Source organism: Oncorhynchus mykiss, chromosome 17 (assembly GCF_013265735.2).
Source record: "Oncorhynchus mykiss isolate Arlee chromosome 17, USDA_OmykA_1.1, whole genome shotgun sequence".
NCBI classification, from domain to species: domain Eukaryota; kingdom Metazoa; phylum Chordata; class Actinopteri; order Salmoniformes; family Salmonidae; genus Oncorhynchus; species Oncorhynchus mykiss.
In genome coordinates this window covers 82,015,764-82,037,313 of record NC_048581.1, presented here as the reverse complement: position 1 = coordinate 82,037,313, position 21,550 = coordinate 82,015,764, and the positions used below count along the sequence as shown (strand labels likewise).

General features: G+C 39.7%; 1 protein-coding gene across 1 annotated transcript; it reads right to left on the bottom strand.

Moving 5' to 3' along the window:
- Positions 1-10,688: 10,688 nt before the first annotated feature.
- Positions 10,689-13,247, bottom strand: LOC118940161 (asparagine-rich protein-like). Its single transcript, XM_036948438.1, has one exon. It carries the CDS (start codon positions 13,245-13,247, stop codon positions 10,689-10,691), a length of 2,559 nt encoding a protein of 852 aa, XP_036804333.1.
- Positions 13,248-21,550: the final 8,303 nt, after the last annotated feature.

The following is a 21,550-nucleotide window of genomic DNA, read 5'->3' as shown; positions in this document are numbered from 1 at the left end:
AACCTTTCGGTTACTGGCCCAACGCTCTTAACCACTTGGGTACCTGCACACCTTGTAAATGAAACAGAAACAACAAATATGATGAAGGGATAACTGCAAATTCCCAAAATATATCGGGTTCCTATAGTTATCCCATTTGATATTTTCCTTGATTGAAAACATTATTACAAAACGGATTCACTATCACAAAACCCACTGTCTACTCCCTACCATCAAAATGTAGGCTCGTACAAAGAGGAAAAAAATACGTTTTCCTGTGCATTTCTACTGTCTAATATGACGACAATTTCAATTAAATTACAGAACTCTCTATTGCAGGGGGTTAGAAGTAATTTCTACATTAGATGTGCTTGTTTTTGAAAATAGCCTACCAATCAGCCATAAAAATGTTGCTCTCCATGGTCCTGAAATATGCGTACAAATATTACGCGCATGGATACACACTTTATCTCATTGGCATTTTAGCTCATAATGATTAATGAAGAATAATCAGATCGATCTCGTACTCATACCACATACGCATTATACCACAATCACTGCTTTTTTAGGCCCACATTTAGTCCTAATGAAAATAAGTTAAACATGATTGCATGTTACATTCATGTATTTTAATTGGACCTGCTTCACCAAATGAATTTTGCCTTCTGTTTCTGTATAGAATGTGTCAGTAATATGTAGGCCTATTGTCCAGACTACCGCATGCAGTAATAATATTGCTTCAAATGAAGCCATTTCTAAGATGTAGCCTAAAGATGCTGCCAATATTAGGTGTATTGTCAATGTTCCCATTTTATCAGAACACAGCAGGCATACAAATGTTAGATCTTAATTTGATCACCCTGTTGTTGCAGGCCATTCCCAAGTGTAGGCTATTTGAGGTTTAAAAGAGCTTATGATGTTTGTAATTTATACTTTAAAAAATTGCCCTAACTGAAAATGTTAACCTCACCATTACCAATAATAGGGGGAGGTGAGCATGTCTTGGTGGGTATGATCTTTGACCCTCTGTAACTTTCTCACTCATCATTATTCACGATTCAATCAGGATTATCCATAATCATGTTAGCATCCACATTAACATAGAAGTGTTGAAACACGAGACATATTCTATTCTTATTTACAATAAAAGTGATTCCAAAATGACACAATACATTATTTACCATCAATTTCTATTGGGCACAAAATAATCTGAAACACAAGCAAATGCTTGGCTCTTCGATGGCCAAAAACTGCAAATGCATTCAAGAAGTTTGTAGTGTCACAAGCGTGATGTAGTCATCGTTTGGAATATGGGACCACATAGGATACTACACTGTTGACAATTTTTTTATGAGAATCTTTAGGGGTGTCAATAATTTTATCCTTTTTGAGGAAAAAAGTATTACTTGACAAATCTCTTTCTCTGAGCAATTGTATTAGTATAAAATTACATAATGTCCCAATTCTTTTGGAGCATGCAATATTTGAATTATTTATTTTATAAGGTCATTTTTGCTAATTTTTATCAAATGTGTCAATAATAACCCCACAGTATATCCCAAGAGCAGCACTAGTATTCTGCATAATATTAAAATGGCCTCAAATAAAATGTAATGTAAGTGTCTGAACTGAAGTGTCAACCTCTGCAGCAGCATGGGATTGATGAGGAAAATGCTAAATCAATATTCAATCTCAATACCTGCATTTCTTAGTAATGATGACAGGGCTCATCAGAGGCATGGTTTTATGATCAGCTGCAACACATTGATCTGTCCAGAAAAACAAATCATTCACGAGAGATGGTAGGATGGAGTTCCATCAAACCTGCAATTCAGAGAAACCCTCACGGCTGGAAACTTGCATTACTCTCGCACCTCCACATAGAAAACATCAACATTAGGCCTACTAATAATTTATTCATAAATGTGATTATATAATGGTTGAAACATAGCATAATCTACATTTGAATGAAAGGTTGCATTCTCAGAGTGCAGTAGATAGTGATTTTCTTGAGTGGGTGTTTCAGAGTTGTCTCCATTTGGTGCCAGCTAAGGATCAAAGAAAAGCTACTATACCGCAGCATTTTCCAATTGGAGGGTCAAAACCCCTGGGGGGATAATCAGTCTCTCTTGAATTTCCCAGTTGTATAAAAATGGTTTTGTCTATTTGGTCTAAATTGAAACAGTGCATTAGGACTTTGTGCATGTATAACTGTAATACTAAACCATGACATCATTTATTTTAAACCAGTTTAAGGCTTTAACTGAGAAAGACTTAGTAGAAGGACTAAATTCAAATAACTAGAGCAGTTATCCTGCTGATCACCACTTCCCTTCATCCTAGGATCCTGTTCATTGCCCCTTTGGCCTCAATGGCAACAACACATCATAAGCCTCTGTAAGATGAAAAGTGTTGAGTTGGTGACATGTTACATTTTGGCTGAGACAGTTATACCAAATTATTCTTAAAGGAAAAATGTGGCTCATCACCTGGATTCTGTTTCATACATTGGATAAAAGTAGAGACTCGGAGCCACAAAATGGTATATCATGCACTGCATTTGAGGAAACAATGGGAAAGAAATTATGCTTTGAAAGTTGATCAACTCATAAACTCACTTTTGAGAAAAACGTATTTCAACGTTTTGGTACTACTATTGGAGAGCCCTTCTTGGTCTATACCTATTCAGCAATGTTCACAGCCTCTTAAGCCTCAGCCCCACCCATCTCTTTAAGGGTTAATCCGTGCGTTCTGCGCTAACTTGCCAGCTACTTCCAAACATCTAAGAGAGACAGAGAGAGAGAGAACAGCTCACTGAACATTACTCGCCCATTACTCGCTGGTTAGGCTGTTATGTTATCCAGAGCATTGGTGACGGCAACTGTGCTGTCGGATTGTCTGTTCGTAAATTCAGAGAGTTTCGCGTTCAGAACACTCACTGGATGCTCTGGCCAATAAGTAGGGTTGTTCTGAAAGCTCTGACCTCACAACGACAGTCAAGCATCCAAGCTAACTGGCTAACCTTGGCTTGCTACTTCCAGACCCATAATGAGAGAACACCCACCCTGACCACTTTACTCCCCCTAGCAGAGCTGGTTAGGCAGTTTTCATGTTATCCAGAGCATTGGTGGCTAACTGTGCTGCTGGCAACACTTGAATACGCTTTGTTGCCGACATTTACTGACACCAGTGTTAAACATTCAAAAATGAAATCAGTTATTCTGCGCTTTGGCACACTAAGACAAGAGTATTTTGTTAGGAAATGTAGCTAGATAGCTAGCAAGGTAAACAATGAATCCCAACACATGACATAACATTAGTAGCGAGCCAGCCAGCTAATGTTAGCCAGCTAGCTAGCAGTACACTAACTTGAAATGAAAATACTTTGTCAAAATTTGAGTGGAGTGTTCTGTTAAGACATGTAACTTAGCTAGGTAACTTAGCAATGGAGCATAATCACAACTCATGACGTTACTATCCTGCATGAATCTGCAGGTAGCTAACCAAACAGGTTCTATAGCTATAACTAATCAATCAAACGTATCTGATATAAAGAATTATATCATACACAACGTTAGCTAGCGACCCAGCCAGCTAACGTCTCCTGTCTGATGCCATGCATGTTTGCCCTTAGTTTGATGATGTAATCCAGACTGGTGTTTTCTCCATCTCCTTAGCTGTCATACTGGAATTCCACTGATTTCAAAACTGTTGTCCTCCAGAAAGTAGAGAACATACACCTAACGTTAACTAGCAAGCCACCCAGCTAACTTTAGCTAGCTAACAGTACACTTTAACTTGACATTAGGTTTATGCAGTTTTACTACAAGATACATAAAAAAAGCAGCGTTTGACACGATGACCCTGACCAGCTCAAATAGACAGATGCGTGCTATATGGCAGAACAATACAAACTCAACTCTCGGCATGTCCAGCCCACTCATTATCTCAGCCAATCATGGCTGGCGGGAAGGTTGTTCACTTTTTCTGTGCATTAACCAACTAGGCTCATAATTTAACAATTGTATTAATATTTACAGATGGCATTTACGTTTGATATTAAGGCACATTTCTGCCAAAAAAACTTATTTTGATAAAAAAAATATATGTTCAAACAGCTCTCCTGTGAAGTCCAAACTTGCGACATACGCCTAGTTTCCTGAATCGGGTCACAAATAGTGAATAGCACTTTTCAAATCGTTCAAAGAAGTAATAGCCTCTTTGTGTTGAATGTTGGATCAACAAAGTGACAGATACAGAAAATATACCCTTTTAATTTTATCAGGGACTTTCTCTTCTGAATAGATTACCATGGTAACTGTGATACAGTCTCTCCCCCCCCCCCCCCCGCTCTCCCCCCTACTCTCTCTTCAAATTGAAATTCACATCTTCAGCTCAGAGTAAATTGAATTTAAATCTGTAATTTCCAAGGGGCATTTGTGTAAGCACTAACCAGTGTGTATTTATCCCTATAGGCATTGAGGGAGTCACTGTCCTGAACCATGTCTGACCTGCCTGTGATCTAATCTCCCTGTAAACATTGCCGCAATGTCACTGTCCTGAACCATGTCTGACCTGCCTGTGATCTAATCTCCCTGTAAACATTGCGGGAGTCACTGACCTGAACCTGTCACACCCTGATCTGTTTCACCTGTCCTTTTGCTTGTCTCCACCCCCCCCCCCCCCCCCCCCCCCCTTCAGGTGTTGCTCATCTTCCCCACTTATCCCCTGGGTATTTTTGACCTTGACCTGTCGTTTACCTGCCCCTGTTGTTGTAATAAACATTGTTAATTCAACACAGTCTGCACTAGGGTCTTACCTGAAACATGATAGAACCATGTCTGACCCACCCGGGATCTGATCTCCCTGTAAACATTAAGGAAGTCACCGTCCTGAACCATGTCTGACCCACTGGCAGTAGTAACCCTGGGTAAAATCACCAGAGAAGCTATTCCAGAAGAAAAAGTCGTCTTACAACCTATGTGTTGTGATAATTACATTGTTTGCTCTATAACCTGTTAGTTCATATGCCTTGACTCTTTGATATGTAGGCCTAAGTCCGAGACAGTAAGAAAACACAAAAGCAGAATAATTTCAAACACACCTGTTTCATCACAAAACCGGAGAGCATCATATGTCCGGTGAAGTCCACAAAACACATTGCATGTAACAAACAGTTACATGACCTACAGCATGGTCAAGCTGTTAATGTTTCTGACATTAGGACTACTAAACAACTATTGATTTAGAACCACGAAGAGTTACTGCAAGTAGCAAATAAAACAGGAGCTGCCTCCACTATTCCAGCACCATTTCAACTTCACCATTTCAACATAATTGAATCACCTATGCTTAGTCTAGTAGTGACAACTAAAATATACCAAAAACGATTTAGTCCAATCAACGTAAGCTAAATATGTGGTTGTCCATGGTTCTGATATCTGTGTTTGTGTTCGTGAGTGCAAGTATAAAAAACATGTTGACTCACCCTACACCCTTCTCATATTTCATTGTGCCTTAATGGTAAATGACTGTCATCCTTACACACTTTTAGTTGTTGTTGTCCTAGGCTACCTGGCTAAATGCATGCTCGCTAGCCTAACTTCCTTTCATGGGAAGGGGACAATTTTAGTTAGCTAAATAGCCACCAGAGGACAAAGAAGAGTTGCAAAACTTCAAGATTTTTTCTGTCAATGCCATTTGGCTTCTGATGTGATGTGATTGGGCTGAAGGCAAACTCGCTTCCTTTGACACTTTTTTTTTATGTGCCAGGACCATTCACAGCTGAGCTCACTGAGTTTAGCTCAATGCTGATTGGCTATTACTTTATACTTTCTTTATCAAGGGAGGACAAATGCTCTTTGGCTTCTCTTGTGTTCAATGCTACAGGCGACAATAATGGCATACTCTTTTTGACCAGACATCATCAGATAGATACGTTACACATACTGAGAAAGAGGTCCGCTGTTTAGTTCACTTGGATTCTTTCTGCGGTGAGATACATTCAGCCTCCTGTGAATTGAAGGACATTTATGAAACACAGAGAGACAAAACATAATAAATAATGTATGTTTTTTTCTTGGTAAATTTTTTGGGGGAAGCCTGGCTTCCCTTGATATCTATGAATACACGTCACTACATACCCGGGATCTGATCTCACACTTTGACAAACATCATGTTTTCATTTTCCTTTCCTGTTTTTGGAAGTGGTTCCATGTTGGCCGGAGAGATTAGAAGGGCAAATTAAAGGGGAAGAAGATAAATTTATTCAGAAGCTCTGAGAGCGTTTGATAGGCCTTCTTTATATTTAGACAGTATAAATTACACCTGCCTAATGTCATTTTGGTGATGGTGTTTGCATAATATGTATCTTCACGCATGCTTTCCATGTGTTTTGTGTGAGCGTGCACAAGAGAGAGAGAAAGCAGAGAAAGAGAGAGAGAGAGAGAGAGAGAGAGAGAGAGAGAGAGAGAAACCGCTCACACTCCAACCTCTTTTAAAGGCTGGAATTCCCCAACGAGTACAACCAATATGAGAGTCAGTCAGGCTGCAAATCAAGTTGGTTATTTGAACTGTTCCTTCATGAGAGAAACCCTCATTGCTGAAAAATCACGTTACTCCTGCACCTGCGCATGGAAAACAGCAGCATCAGACCTACGGGTGAAACATAGCATAATCTACATTTTAATGAAAGGTTGCATTCCCAGAGTGCAGAAACAAAGAGATTTTCTGGAGTGGGTGTTTCAGGCTTTGAGAGTTGTCTGCATTTGGTGCCAGCTAAGGATCAAAGAAAAGCTACTATATCGCAGCATTTTCCAATTGGAGGGTCAAAACCCCTGGAGGGCATAATCAGTCTCCCTTGAATTTCCCAGTTGTATCAACATTGTTTTGTCTATCTGGTCTAAATTCGAAAGGCATTAGTGGGTCAAATGTTTTCATTTGCCTTTCCTGTTTTTAGAAGTTTTTCCATGTTGGCTAGAGAGTCAGGCTGCAAATCAAGTTGTCCCAGTCACAAACACCACCACAAGTGCTCAATTCTCCCATCTAGAACATGCCAGGGTTGTGAATGGATTTGGACAACATTTTCAGTCATACCAATGCTCAATAAATGTCACATATGTACAATAATAGTTAATGAACTTCCATATAAAGCCACTTGGATGCATTTACCCCATTCTAACACAACCTAGGAGACCTGTTCTGCATTCAACTCTCAGGAGTCAAAAGCACTTTAAAATGTGCTACAAATTCATTTTGGTAATGAATTTGTATCTTTGGTAACACTGAAATATAAAAATACATTCCAAATTGCTTTGTGTGATTGCCTCACGGTCGGGCAAGGCAAAGCACACTAGGAATTATGATAATCTACTCGGAAACAAAACACTCTTATCTGCACTGGGGAATAAAGAGAATTCTCCACTTCAGATAATCATATTTCTACTGCAGAACACCAGGTCAGACGACGTCTCTGCAATACAGGTCATGTTCTTAGGTGCCTCTTTGATTAATGAGAAACATATTTGGTCTCCGTCTGCTGCAGCTCGTGAGCACACAGTGGAATTAACAGAGCCAGAGAGAGCCCAGGGAACATTGATTAGTAATCAATTGGCTCTGCATGGATGCAGCCACTTTCACACTGTCCATCTACTGTATACAGTATTGTTGGGTCAAGGTCATGATAAACGTAGCAGAACAATGCTAATTTTACCAGACTACCATTTGGCAGTGAGAGAGAGCCACTAGGGGTAGTTTAGTCAAATTAGATCCATGCAGCAGTTGCTCAACCACTATTGGCTAACCTTAACTAACTTGAGAAAACTAATACTATACTCATATGATATGGTCTTAAAGGAACATGTTGAGAATAGATACAGAAGAGTAAGTAAATGTACATAAACAACCTATACATGATATTTCAACAAGTGAATACAGTGTGTTGGAGGTTGTACAGTGAAGTGTTAAGTCGAACAATAGGAAACATCTATGTTTATTTTAAATTGTTTGGAGGTCTGTCATTCTCAGTGAAATGTTCTTCTTCATTAATTAGTCCTTGCCACCATGGAAATGTGAAGAGCAACTGCTGCCACGGCAACGTGCAAATCAAGCAAGACACATAACAAACAGCAGGGGGATATAGTGAAGCTTCTTATCAACCTATACACTCCAATATCAGGGGTAAACACACACACACACACACACACACACACACACACACACACACACACACACACACACACACACACACACACACACACACACACACACACACACACACACACACACACACACACACCACATAATGGTGTACCTATCCACATCATCAGCTCAGAGTTTGTGCATTTAAAATGTTGCAGACAAACTTCTCTGCTTCCACAATAAGCCTCCTCTGTGAAGGTCACACATAGGTCATACATACAGGGATAGACATTTCCAACCAGACAGTTATTGTGTAATGCATCATTGCTAATGGCTGCTATTGTGATCATTTGACTCATGAATAGAAGCTGAAAGCCCATTTTAATAAGATCATTTCTGACCCATAAGGACCAGAAAGTTTTATCTTTAGTGAGATATACTGTAACCCGACCTCCAGAGGAGTTAGAGGATACACACTAAGATTTACAACCCCAGAGAGGACATATCACATCTTACGACGCTATTACAAATGATACCCAAGCAAGGGTAACCTGCAGTAGAGGAGACGTGCAGGGCAGGTGTTCCCTGACATCCTGACAAGGTAATGGATTGGATGGGCTGAGCAGAAAGCCCCCCCTTAACTAAATAACCGCTTTGGATTGGATGGGCTAAGCAGGTGTTCCCTCAACCCCCATATGACATCCTGTCAAGGTAATGGATTAGATGGGCTGAGCTTTAGCAGGATTCTTTCTCTTCACAGCTGGCTACGTGATTATTGCAGCTGAATGGGTGTAACTTTTGTTGACAATTTCGATACCTTTTGGAAACAAAACACATTTTATAAGGAGGATGGGATCCATCCAAATCATTTGTCATCCTGGATCCTTTCACAGCACTTTAAGGCTGCGTTGAGACAATGATTTATCAGTGACCCAATCCCAGCTCAACTAATCCCTACCATTGTGACACAGAGTTGTCATAATGCTTCAGCAATTGTTCATTACAACAGGGAAGTCAGTAGACACAATGTAAGTAACCTAATGTATGTCCCGTTAACTGCACTGAATGCCTCTACTGGTCCTACAGCTATTGTATGCAGCAATCATGTGCCTATGAACCAGATGTATACTGTTAGCACTAAGCCGGTGTGCCCTAGGAGGAAGTCCACTGTGAGCAGCTCACCCTACACTAACATAGGGAACCTGAGCACATCTACTGCTGCTAAGCTTCCCAGTAAAGCAATGAAAGCAAGTAAGCATCCCAGAAGAAAATTGCTCAAAATAGCCCACGTTAATATACGTATGTAGCTTAAGAAACAAGGTTCATGAAATCAATCATTTGCTAGTAACAGATGACATACATATTCTGAAACTCACATAGATAATACTTTTGACAATACAATGGTAGCAATACAAGGTTATAACATTTATAGAAAAGATAGAAATGGCAATGGTGGAGGTGTTGCTGTTTATATTCAGAACCACATTCCTGTAAATATTAGAGAGGATCTCATGTTAAATACTGATGAAGTAATGTGGCTACAGGTTCATCTGCCTCACCTAAAGCCCTTTCTGGTGTCAATCTGCTTCAGACCACCAAGTGCAAACAGTCAGTGTCTGGATAACATTTGTGAAATTCTTGATAATGTATGTGATATCAACAGAGAAGTATATTTTCTGGGTGATTTAAATATTGACTGGCTTTCATCAAGCTGCCCACTTAATAAAAAGCATCAAACTGTAACCAGTGCCTGCAGCCTGGTTCAGGTTATCAGTCAACCTACCAGGGAAGTTACAAACAGCACAGGAATTAAATCATCAACATGTATTGATCAGATCTTTACGAATGCTGCAGACATTTGCTTGAAAGCAGTATCCAAATCCCTAGGAAGTAGTGATCACAATATGCTAGCCATATCTAGGAAAACCAAAGTTCTAAAGGCTGGGCCTAATATAGTGTATAAAAGGTCACACAATAAGTTTTGTAGTGGTTGCACTTGACATATTTATGAAATTGCTTATTCCAGTTGCTAATAAACATGCAGCCACTAAGAAAACGACTGTTAAAACTGTTAAATCCCTGAGGATTGATGAGGAATTGAAAAATGTTATGGTTGAGAGGGATGAGGCAAAAGGAATGGCAAATAAGTCTGGCTGCACAACCGATTGGCAAACGTATTGCAAACTGAGAAATCATCAGACTTAACTGAATAAAAATAAAAATAAACTACACTATGAAAGCAAGATAAATGAAATAAAGAATGATAGTAAAAAGCTTTGTGGCACCTTAAATTAAATTCTGTGAAAAAAGGCAAACTCAGCTCCAACATTCTTTGAAACAGATGGTTCATTCATCACAAAACCACCTACTTTAATAATTTTTTCATTGGCAAGATTAGCAAATTTAGGCATAACATGGCAGCAACAACTGCTGACACTACACATCCAAGTAAAACTGACCAAATTATGAAAGACAAGCATTGTAATTTTACATTCTGTAAAGTTAGTGTGGAAGAGGTAAGAAAATGATTGTTGTCTATCAACAATTACAAGACACCTGGGTCTGGCAAATTACTGAGGAAAAAAGCGGACGATATTGTTCATCTTCTTGTTAATATTCTTGTTCAACCAACTGTTCATAAAGTTGTTCATATTGCTGTTCGTCCTACTGTTCATCTTGTTGTTCATCTTGCTGTTCATCCTATTGTTCATATTGTTGTTCATCTTGCTGTTCATCCTACTGTTCATATTGTTGTTCATCTTGCTGTTCATCCTTCTGTTCATATAGATGTTCATCTTGCTGTTCATCCTACTGTTCATCTTGTTGTTCATCTTGCTGTTCATCCTACTGTTCATCTTGTTGTTCATCTTGCTGTTCATCCTACTGTTCATCTTGTTGTTCATCTTGCTGTTCATCTTGCTGTTCATCTTGCTGTTCATCTTGCTGTTCATCCTACTGTTCATCTTGTTGTTCATCTTGCTGTTCATCTTGCTGTTCATCCTACTGTTCATATTGTTGTTCATCTTGCTGTTCATCCTTCTGTTCATATAGATGCTCATCTTGCTGTTCATCCTGTTGGTCATCTTGTTGTTCATCTTGTTGTTCATCTTGTTGTTCATCCTATTGTTCATATTTTTGTTCATCCTACTGTTCATATTTTTGTTCATCTTGCTGTTCATCCTACTGTCCATCTTGTTATTCATCTTGCTGTTCATCCTTCTGTTCATATAGATGTTCATCTTGCTGTTCATCCTGTTGGTCATCTTGTTGTTCATCTTGCTGTTCATCCTACTGTCCATCTTGTTCATCCTATTGTTCATATTTTTGTTCATCTTGTTGTTCATCCAACTGTCCATCTTCTTGTTCATCTGGCTGTTCATCCTACTGTTCATCTTGTTGTTCATCTTGTTGTTCACCCTACTGCTCATCTTGTTGTCCATCTTGTTGTTCATCTTGCTGTTCATCTTGCTGTTCATCCTACTGTTCATCCTGTTGGTCATCTTGCTGTTCATCTTGTTGTTCAACTTGTTGTTCATCTTGCTCTTCATCCCACTGTTCATCTTGTGGTTCATCTTGCTGTTCATCTTACTGTCCATCTTGTTGTTCATCCTACTGTTCATATTTTTGTTCATCTTGCTGTTCATCCTACTGTCCATCTTGTTGTTCACCCTACTGCTCATCTTGTTGTCCATCTTGTTGTTCATCTCGCTGTTCATCCTACTGTTCATCTTGTTGTTCATCTTGTGGTTCGTCCTACTGTTCATCTTTTTGTTCATCTTGCTGTTCATCCTACTGTTCATCTTGTTGTTAACCCTACTGCTCATCTTGTTGTCCATCTTGTTGTTCATCTTGCTGTTCATCCTACTGTTCATCTTGTTGTTCATCTTGTTGTTCGTCCTACTGTTCATCTTGCTGTTCATCCTACTGTTCATCCTGTTGGTCATCTTGCGGTTCATCTTGCTGTTCATCTTGTTGTTCATCTTGCTGTTCGTCTTGTGGTTCATCTTGCTGTTCATCCTACTGTTCATCTTGTTGTTCATCTTGCTGTTCATCTTGCTGTTCATCTTGCTGTTCATCTTGCTGTTCATCCTACTGTTCATCTTGTTGTTCATCTTGCTGTTCATCTTGCTGTTCATCCTACTGTTCATATTGTTGTTCATCTTGCTGTTCATCCTTCTGTTCATATAGATGCTCATCTTGCTGTTCATCCTGTTGGTCATCTTGTTGTTCATCTTGTTGTTCATCTTGTTGTTCATCCTATTGTTCATATTTTTGTTCATCCTATTGTTCATATTTTTGTTCATCTTGCTGTTCATCCTACTGTCCATCTTGTTATTCATCTTGCTGTTCATCCTTCTGTTCATATAGATGTTCATCTTGCTGTTCATCCTGTTGGTCATCTTGTTGTTCATCTTGCTGTTCATCCTACTGTCCATCTTGTTCATCCTATTGTTCATATTTTTGTTCATCTTGTTGTTCATCCAACTGTCCATCTTGTTGTTCATCTGGCTGTTCATCCTACTGTTCATCTTGTTGTTCATCTTGTTGTTCACGCTACTGCTCATCTTGTTGTCCATCTTGTTGTTCATCTTGCTGTTCATCTTGCTGTTCATCCTACTGTTCATCCTGTTGGTCATCTTGCTGTTCATCTTGGTGTTCATCCTACTGTTCATCTTGTTGTTCAACTTGTTGTTCATCTTGCTCTTCATCCCACTGTTCATCTTGTGGTTCATCTTGCTGTTCATCTTACTGTCCATCTTGTTGTTCATCCTACTGTTCATATTTTTGTTCATCTTGCTGTTCATCCTACTGTCCATCTTGTTGTTAACCCTACTGCTCATCTTGTTGTCCATCTTGTTGTTCATCTTGCTGTTCATCCTACTGTTCATCTTGTTGTTCATCTTGTTGTTCGTCCTACTGTTCATCTTGCTGTTCATCCTACTGTTCATCCTGTTGGTCATCTTGCGGTTCATCTTGCTGTTCATCTTGTTGTTCATCTTGCTGTTCGTCTTGTGGTTCATCTTGCTGTTCATCCTACTGTTCATCTTGTTGTTCATCTTGCTGTTCATCTTACTGTTCATCTTCCTGTTCATCCTACTGTTCATCTTGCTGTTCATCTTGTTGTTCATCCTGTTGTCATCTTGCTCTTCATCCCACTGTTCATCTTGTTGTTCATCTTGCTGTTCGTCTTGTGGTTCATCTTGCTGTTCATCCTACTGTTCATCTTGTTGTTCATCTTGCTGTTCATCTTACTGTTCATCTTGCTGTTCATCCTACTGTTCATGTTGCTGTTCATCTTGCTGTTTATCTTGTTGTTCATCCTGTTGTCATATTGCTGTTCATCCTACTGTTCATCTTGTTGTTCATCTTGCTGTTCATCCTTCTGTTCATATAGATGTTCATCTTGCTGTTCATCTTCAGGTGAATTTTCTTGTTCATCCTACTGTTCACCTTGTTGTTCATCTTGCAGTTCATCCTACTGTTCATCTTGTTGTTCATCTTGTTGTTCATCTTGCTGGTCATCTTGCTGGTCATCTTGCTAATCATCTTGCTGGTCATCTTGCTGGTCATCTTGCTGTTCATCCTTCTGTTCATATAGATGTTCATCTTGCTGTTCATCTTGTTATTCATCTTGTTTTACATCTTGCTGTTCGTCTTGCTGTTCATCTTCTTGTTAATTTTCTTTTTCATCCTACTGTTCACCCTACTGTTCATCTTGCTGTTCATCTTGTTGTTCATCTTGCTGTTCATCTTCTTGTTATTTTATTTTTCATCCTTTTGTTCATCTTGTTTTTCATCTTGCTGTTCATCCTACTGTTCACCCTACTGTTCATCTTGAGATTCATCTTGTTGTTCATCCTATGGTTCATCTTGTTGTTCATCTTGCCCTTCGTCCTACTGTTCATCTTGCTGGTCATCCTACTGTTCATCTTGTTGTTCATCTTGCTCTTCATCCTACTGCTCATATTGCTCTTCATCCTACTGCTCATCTTGCTCTTCATCCTACTGCTCATCTTGCTCTTCATCCTGCTTTCATTTGTTTGTTCATCTGTTTGTTCATCTTGTGAAACTGGAAACTGGAGGAGCATTTGGCCCATTAATGTTCTCCTCTTTTGTAGCAGGATTGTTAGCTAGCTAGAAATACAAACACAAAAAAACAACAGCAGGTAGAGGACATTTCTGACTGAATGATTCTTACAAAAAGAGAGCACTAACCAAGACCCAGTCCAACATATTGTGCATGCATATTTAACAACAGTGATGAGAAATCCTCATCTGTTTGTTATATGGAATACTGGTTACCATGGCCAATGAGAGAAAAAAATGCAAAGAGAGAGAAGAACTAAATGCCTTAGCTACTGCATGGGAGATGATCTCTATAGCACATTATTTACAGCCTGGTGAAGCCACAGGCCAGGCAACATACACACGCACACACACTTTAGTATGTTTCGCAAAATGTATTAAATGGACTGGCTAATAGGGATCTCCCTCACTTGGTTGGCTTCCCCTGGAGAATAAATTTAAATGAGAATAAACATACTGTACATGTGGGTGGCCAGGCACATACAAACACACACATGTACATATAGGATATATATATAGGATATAGATATATATATATATATATATATATATATACACACACTCACACTTGTTCATGTGTATCCACTCACTCACACACACACACACACACACACACACACACTCACACACACACACACACACACACACACACACACACACACACACACACACACACACACACACACACACACACACACACAGATGCACTAAGGAAAGAGTATTGACCTTTCAGTCACCACAGTGCCCCATTACATAAGGTTATTTGTAAAAAAAAAAACATTGCAGCCACACTGTGAGACAGTTCTGGCTCATAACTACTGTCATCAGTTTGAACTCAGTCAATATTAAATACCAGAATAAAATAATGATTTCCTATAGGTCGTTAATAAAACATCACAATAAGGTGCAAAGCATTTGATGTGCCTGCTGGGGGGCAAGGGGACCCCAGCTCCGCTAAAACCATTGACAACTCTGTGCTGTTTTCAAGGGATTGTTAAATAAACTTTAATTATTTTGTTGTAATGTCACCCCTTGAAGAGCATAGTTAGAGCTACACATTTCCGATTATTCCATGCAAAAAAATAGTGCACATTTATCTAGAATCAGAGTTATATAGCAAGTAACTGCATGCTTTTAATGATCAATAAATATCAATTGATCATGTAATTTCAGATGTGTAAGGGTAGACTCACGATATCGCTCAATATTGGCCACCATTAATTGGATATTTGAGTGATATAAAATAAAAGTAAACTATACCTAACAAGTGTGAGTGGTTTAGGTTAATTTCCCATCTTTGTTGGCTCTACCTGTCAAGCAGCAGGTTGGCACATTTGCAGATGTACTGTTAGCTGATAATGTTTACTTTGTAAGCTACCGGTAGAAATGTTGTACAGTTGGCTAAACATAGTGTTAAGACCTACTAATGTACTTTTTTTCTCCAACCAACGTTGGCCTCCCTCTCAAAGTTAGCTAACAATATCCACTTTTCAACATTGTATTTAAGAATGTTTAATCACGATTGCTGACAGACATGTCAACCACATCAAATTGGCTAGCTAGCTAATAACAGATCAAGACAGTATGTCTAGTTAACAAGCTAACTTTCAGGGGATAAACTAGATGGCTACATACAAATATTGTTTGATTTGCTTTCCATCTATAGCGGTGATGAGAGTAGGCCGACTAACAACTTTACCAGGAAGAGGACTTGCCAATGTCAAGCTTTTTCCAAAAGCCTACTGTTCATCTCTGATGAAGCAAGTTAAATGACACGTTGTTTGATTTGCTAGCTAAAATACATGATCAATTGATGTTTAGCTGCAAACAATACCACAATGGCAAAGTGGATTTATGTTTTCAATTTTTAAAAATCTAATTCATAAAAATTAAAAAGCTGAAAGATCTAGAATCAATACGTCTTCAAACCCTTTGTTACGTTAAGCCTAAATAAGTTCAGTAGTAAGCATTTGCTTTACAAGTTGCATGGACTCACTCTGTGTGCAATAATACTGTTTAAGATGATTTTTGAAGACTACCTCATCTCTATACCCCACACATACAATTAACCATAACGTCCCGCAGTCGAGCAGTGAATTTCAAACACAGATTCAACAATATAGACCAGGGAGGTTTTCCAATGTCTTGAAAAGAAGGGCACCTATTGGTATATGGGTAAAAAAAATGCACATATTGAATATCCCTTTGAGCATGGTGAATATTATTATATTATTATAGTTATTAATTACACTTTGGATGGTGCATCAATACACCCATTCACTACAAAGATAGGTGTGTCCTTCCTAACTCATTAGCTGGATAGAAAGGAAACCCCCAGGGATTTCACCATGAGGCCAATGGTGACTTTAAAACTGTTACAGAGTTTATTAATGCCTATGTCACCAAGTTTAATGGCTAAGGATTGATCAACAGCACTGTAGTTACTCGACAATACTAACCTAATTTATAGAGTGAAAAGAAGGAAACCTGTACAAAACAGAAATATTCCAGAACATGCATCCTGTTTGCAATAAGGCACTAAAGTAATATAGCAAAAAATGTGGCAAAGAAATTCACTTTCCGTCCTGAATAAAAATAATGATGTTTAGGGCAAATCTAATACAACACATGACTGAGTGCCACTCTCCATATTTTCAAGCATAGTGGTGTTTGCATCATGTTGGTATGCTTGTAATCGTTAAGGACTGGGGAGTTTTTCAGGATAGAAAAGAAAGTAAATGGAGCTAAGCACAGCCAAAACCCTAGAGGAAAACCTGCTTCGTTCTGCCTTTCTGTTTGAAAATCAGCTGTAATCACGGCCAAAGGTGATTCTAACATGCATTGACTAAGGGGTTGACAACTTATCTAATCAAGATATATTAGTGCTACAGTGGGGCAAAAAAAGTACTTAGTCAGCCACCAATTGTGCAAGTTCTCCACCTTAAAAAGATGAGAGAGGCCTGTAATTTTCATCATAGGTACACTTCAACTATGACAGACAAAATGAGAAGAAAAAAATCCAGAAAATCACATTGTAGGATTTTTAATGAATTTATTTGCAAATCATGGTGGAAAATAAGTATTTGGTCAATAACAAAAGTTTATCTCAATACTTTGTTATATAACCTTTGTTGGCAATGACAGAGGTCAAACGTTTTCTGTAAGTCTTCACAAGGTTTTCACACACTGTTGCTGGTATTTTGGCCCATTCCTCCATGCAGATCTCCTCTAGAGCAGTGATGTTTTGGGGCTGTTGCTGGGCAACACAGACTTTCAACTCCCTCCAAAGATTTTCTATGGGGTTGAGATCTGGAGACTGGCTAGGCCACTCCAGAACCTTGAAATGCTTCTTACGAAGCCACTCCTTCGTTGCCCGGGTGGTGTGTTTGGGATCATTGTCATGCTGAACGACCCAGCCACGTTTCATCTTCAATGCCCTTGCTGATGGAAGGAGGTTTTCACTCAAAATCTCATGATACATGGCCCCATTCATTCTTTCCTTTACATGGATCAGTCGTCCTGGTCCCTTTGCAGAAAAACAGCCCCAAAGCATGATGTTTCCACCCCCATGCTTCACAGTAGGTATGGTGTTCTTTGGATGCAACTCAGCATTCTTTGTCCTCCAAACACGACGAGTTGAGTTTTTACCAAAAAGTTATATTTTGGTTTCATCTGACCATATGACATTCTCACAATCTTCTTCTGGATCATCCAAATGCTATCTAGCAAACTTCAGACGGGCCTGGACTACTGGCTTAAGCAGGGGGACACGTCTGGCACTGCAGGATTTGAGTCCCTGGCAGTGTAGTGTGTTACTGATGGTAGGCTTTGTTACTTTGGTCCCAGCTCTCTGCAGGTCATTCACTAGGTCCCCCCGTGTGGTTCTGGGATTTTTGCTCACCGTTCTTGTGACCATTTTGACCCCACGGGGTGAGATCTTGCGTGGAGCCCCAGATTGTGGGAGAATATCAGCAGTCTTGTACGTCTTCCATTTCCTAATAATTGCTCCCACAGTTGATTTCTTCAAACCAAGCTGCTTACCTATTGCAGATTCAGTCTTCCCAGCCTGGTGCAGGTCTAAAATGTTGTTTCTGGTGTCCTTTGACAGCTCTTTGGTCTTGGCCATAGTGGAGTTTGGAGTGTGACTGTTTGAGGTTGTGGACAGGTGTCTTTTATACTGATAACAAGTTCAAACAGGTGCCATTAATACAGGTAACGAGTGGAGGACAGGGGAGCCTCTTAAAGAAGAAGTTACAGTTCTGTGAGAGCCAGAAATCTTGCTTGTTTGTAGGTGACCAAATAGTTATTTTCCACCATAATTTGCAAATAAATTCATTAAAAATCCTACAATGTGATTTTCTGGATTTCTTTTTTCATTTTGTCTGTCATAGTTGAAGTGTACCAATATTGAAAATTACAGGCTTCTCTCATCTTTTTAAGTGGGAGAACTTGCACAATTGGTGGCTGACTAAATACTTTTTTGCCGCACTGTATATGTTTCAGATAATTTTTTGCAAATGTTATAATTTTTCTTAGACTTTGACATTACAGAGTATTTTGTGTAGATTGTTGCCCAAAAATGAAAATTAAATCCATTTTAATCCCACGTTGTAACTAAACAAAATGTGGAAAAAGTCAAGGGTGTGAATACTTTCTGAATGCATTGTAATTGTGAAATAATCTGAAATGTGTAGTTCTGACTAAATCCAAATAGTTATAACATTTCTTGAACAATCCCTTGAAAACAGCTTGTAGTTTCTAATGGTCTTTGAGGAGCTAAGGGTCTCCTTAACCCCCAGGAGACAGAATACTCTGCACTTTGTGACGTTTTATTGACAATGACCTATACAGTAGATGGACATCTTGGACAAGCTATTGACAATTAGATTTCATTACCCTTCGAGGATGACTCACCCTTTATACTGAGTTTACTCACCCCACTTAGAGTGGTATTGGGACATTGGAAAATTTACCGATAGAGCAGACAGCAATGGAGGTCAACTGAAATTATGATCAAACAACCTGCTCTAGAGGTTTTTTGGGGGAAAATACCTTCCTGAACAGCAAAGGCATGCATGCCCATTGAAATGGAAGGAAGACCGCACACGGCCCATTGAAATGTAGAGGACCCTGCACATGGAACATTGAAATGGGGGGACACCGCACACAGCCCATTGAAATGGAGGGGACACCGCATACGGTCCATTGAAATGGAGGGGACACTGAACATGGCCCATTGAAATGGAGGGGACAGCGCAAACGGCCCATTGAAATGGAGGGGTCACTCTACATGGGGCGGCAGGGTAGCCTAGTGGTTAGAGTGTTGGACTAGTAACCGGAAGGTTGCGAGTTCAAACCCCCGAGCTGACAAGGTACAAATCTGTCGTTCTGCCCCTGAACAGGCAGTTAACCCACTGTTCCCAGGCCGTCATTGAAAATAAGAATTTGTTCTTAACTGACTTGCCTGGTTAAATAAAGGTAAAATAAATAAAAAATAAACATGGCCCATTGAAATGGAGGGGACACTGAACATGGCCCATTGAAATGGAGAGGTCACTCTACATGGCCCATTGGCTCATCCTGTTGTAGCTACATTTGGGGAGAGTCACTGCAACACTATGAATATATCTATCCCCATTATGATGCATGGTCATTCTGCTACATTGTCTCTGCTCAGAGTGGGTACTGTCACACTAACCTACTAACTACTAAGTGGTTCTCATTCCTCTATTGGGGACCCACAACAATTCCATGGGTTTGGGGTCCCAAGACGTTAATCCCAGAATCCTCCCTATATGGTCAAGCAATGCCCTTATGCCACTCTCTGCTGAAGATGAGGCTCACATACAGTAAGACCATTTTTTTGTATTATTATTATTTTTAACCATTATTTAACTAGGCAAATTCTTATTTACATTGACCGCCTACTCCAGCAAACCCTAACCCGGACGACGCTGGGCCAATTGTGCGCTGCCCTATGGGATTCCCTATCACGGACGGTTGTAATACAGCCTGGAATCTGACCAGGGTCTGTAGTGACGCCTCTAGCACTGAGATACAGTGCCTTAGACCACTGCACCACTCAGGAGCCCACACTTCTTCATGATGCAAGCTAGAAATACAGACCCGACATCTGTTGACTTGTTATTGTGTGATGACAGTGTGACAATGTGCAGGACATGCCAATGACAATGTAATCTAGCCCATTTCCTGCCATTGGCAAATCATGTGAGCTGTATAATGAGGCAGCCACCAGAAGAACTGGACAAGGTTTTTGAAAGTCCTCTGGAAATTAATGTAAAATAATGCAACTAATTCAATGTAAGGTATCATTATAGACGTAAGAGATTGTCTGCATAATTATTCAAATGTACGCTTGTACAAACATAAATCAAAGTTGTTTGAACTGTGCATCTTCACACCTTTGCTATTTTTGTGGAACTGTTTTGTACGTTGACAAAAAAAAGGATAGTTTTGTCCGACATTACCGCCAGCCAGCATCATTCCCCTCAAATGTCACACTATGAATTTTACTGTGAGTGTCAGGCAGAGCAGGAAATCCTATTTAGAATCCCAAAAGCAAACAAAGTTGAACATCTGATTAGACTTCAAAGTACTATTCCTCATGAAGTCTTCTGATCTGTTCATCGCTGTTCATCGTTCATCGTTGAAGAAACTGAACCATGCCTCTGAGCAACACCACTGATGACCAATTTCTCCAAGAATGTATTTGTTACTTCGCTATTCCCATTAATTACAGCAACATGTTATCTAAATGTATTGTTCTTGGCTCATTCTAGTCTGCCAAACTGTGAGTACATTACTTGGGAAGAATATTATCAGTCTGAAAATCACGTGAATTCCTGTTGAACGTGGAACAAGGGAGAGCTTGATTTGGTGTTTTGGAATTTTTGTTGTTTTGGAAAGATTTAAAAGACTATTTGAAAAGTTTGGTTACTAGCTAGCTGCCTTTAGAGTTTGGATTCCGCTGGCGTCAGTTGCAGGGACCACTACTATCTATCCAGTTATCTTGCCGACCAAGGCCGGGTCAGAGTAGCTGCTTGGCGTAGCAGCTAGCCTAGCTGTGTTTCCTTGAGGGCTTCAATGCAACACGCAACGCAGTTAGCCACTGTGGATGGGACCGCGGATTGTCCCTGGCTTGTGGCTGTCTAGATCCCTGCTGTTTGTTGTTGTTGTTTCCTATCTTCCCTGCAACCTTCCCTGTCTGGAACTGCGAGGAGTAACAGCGAAACCTGCATTGCTACCATGACAAAGACCAAAGCCGGCGGGTGTACCGTTAAGGACAGTGGTGTCTCTATCACAGGTGAAGGATCTTTTAAACAAA

What these genes read in the sequence shown, in the direction of transcription:
- LOC118940161 (XM_036948438.1), bottom strand. Translation starts at nt 13,247, where the DNA reads ATGAACAACAAGATGAACAGCAAGATGAACAGTAGGATGAACAGGAAG.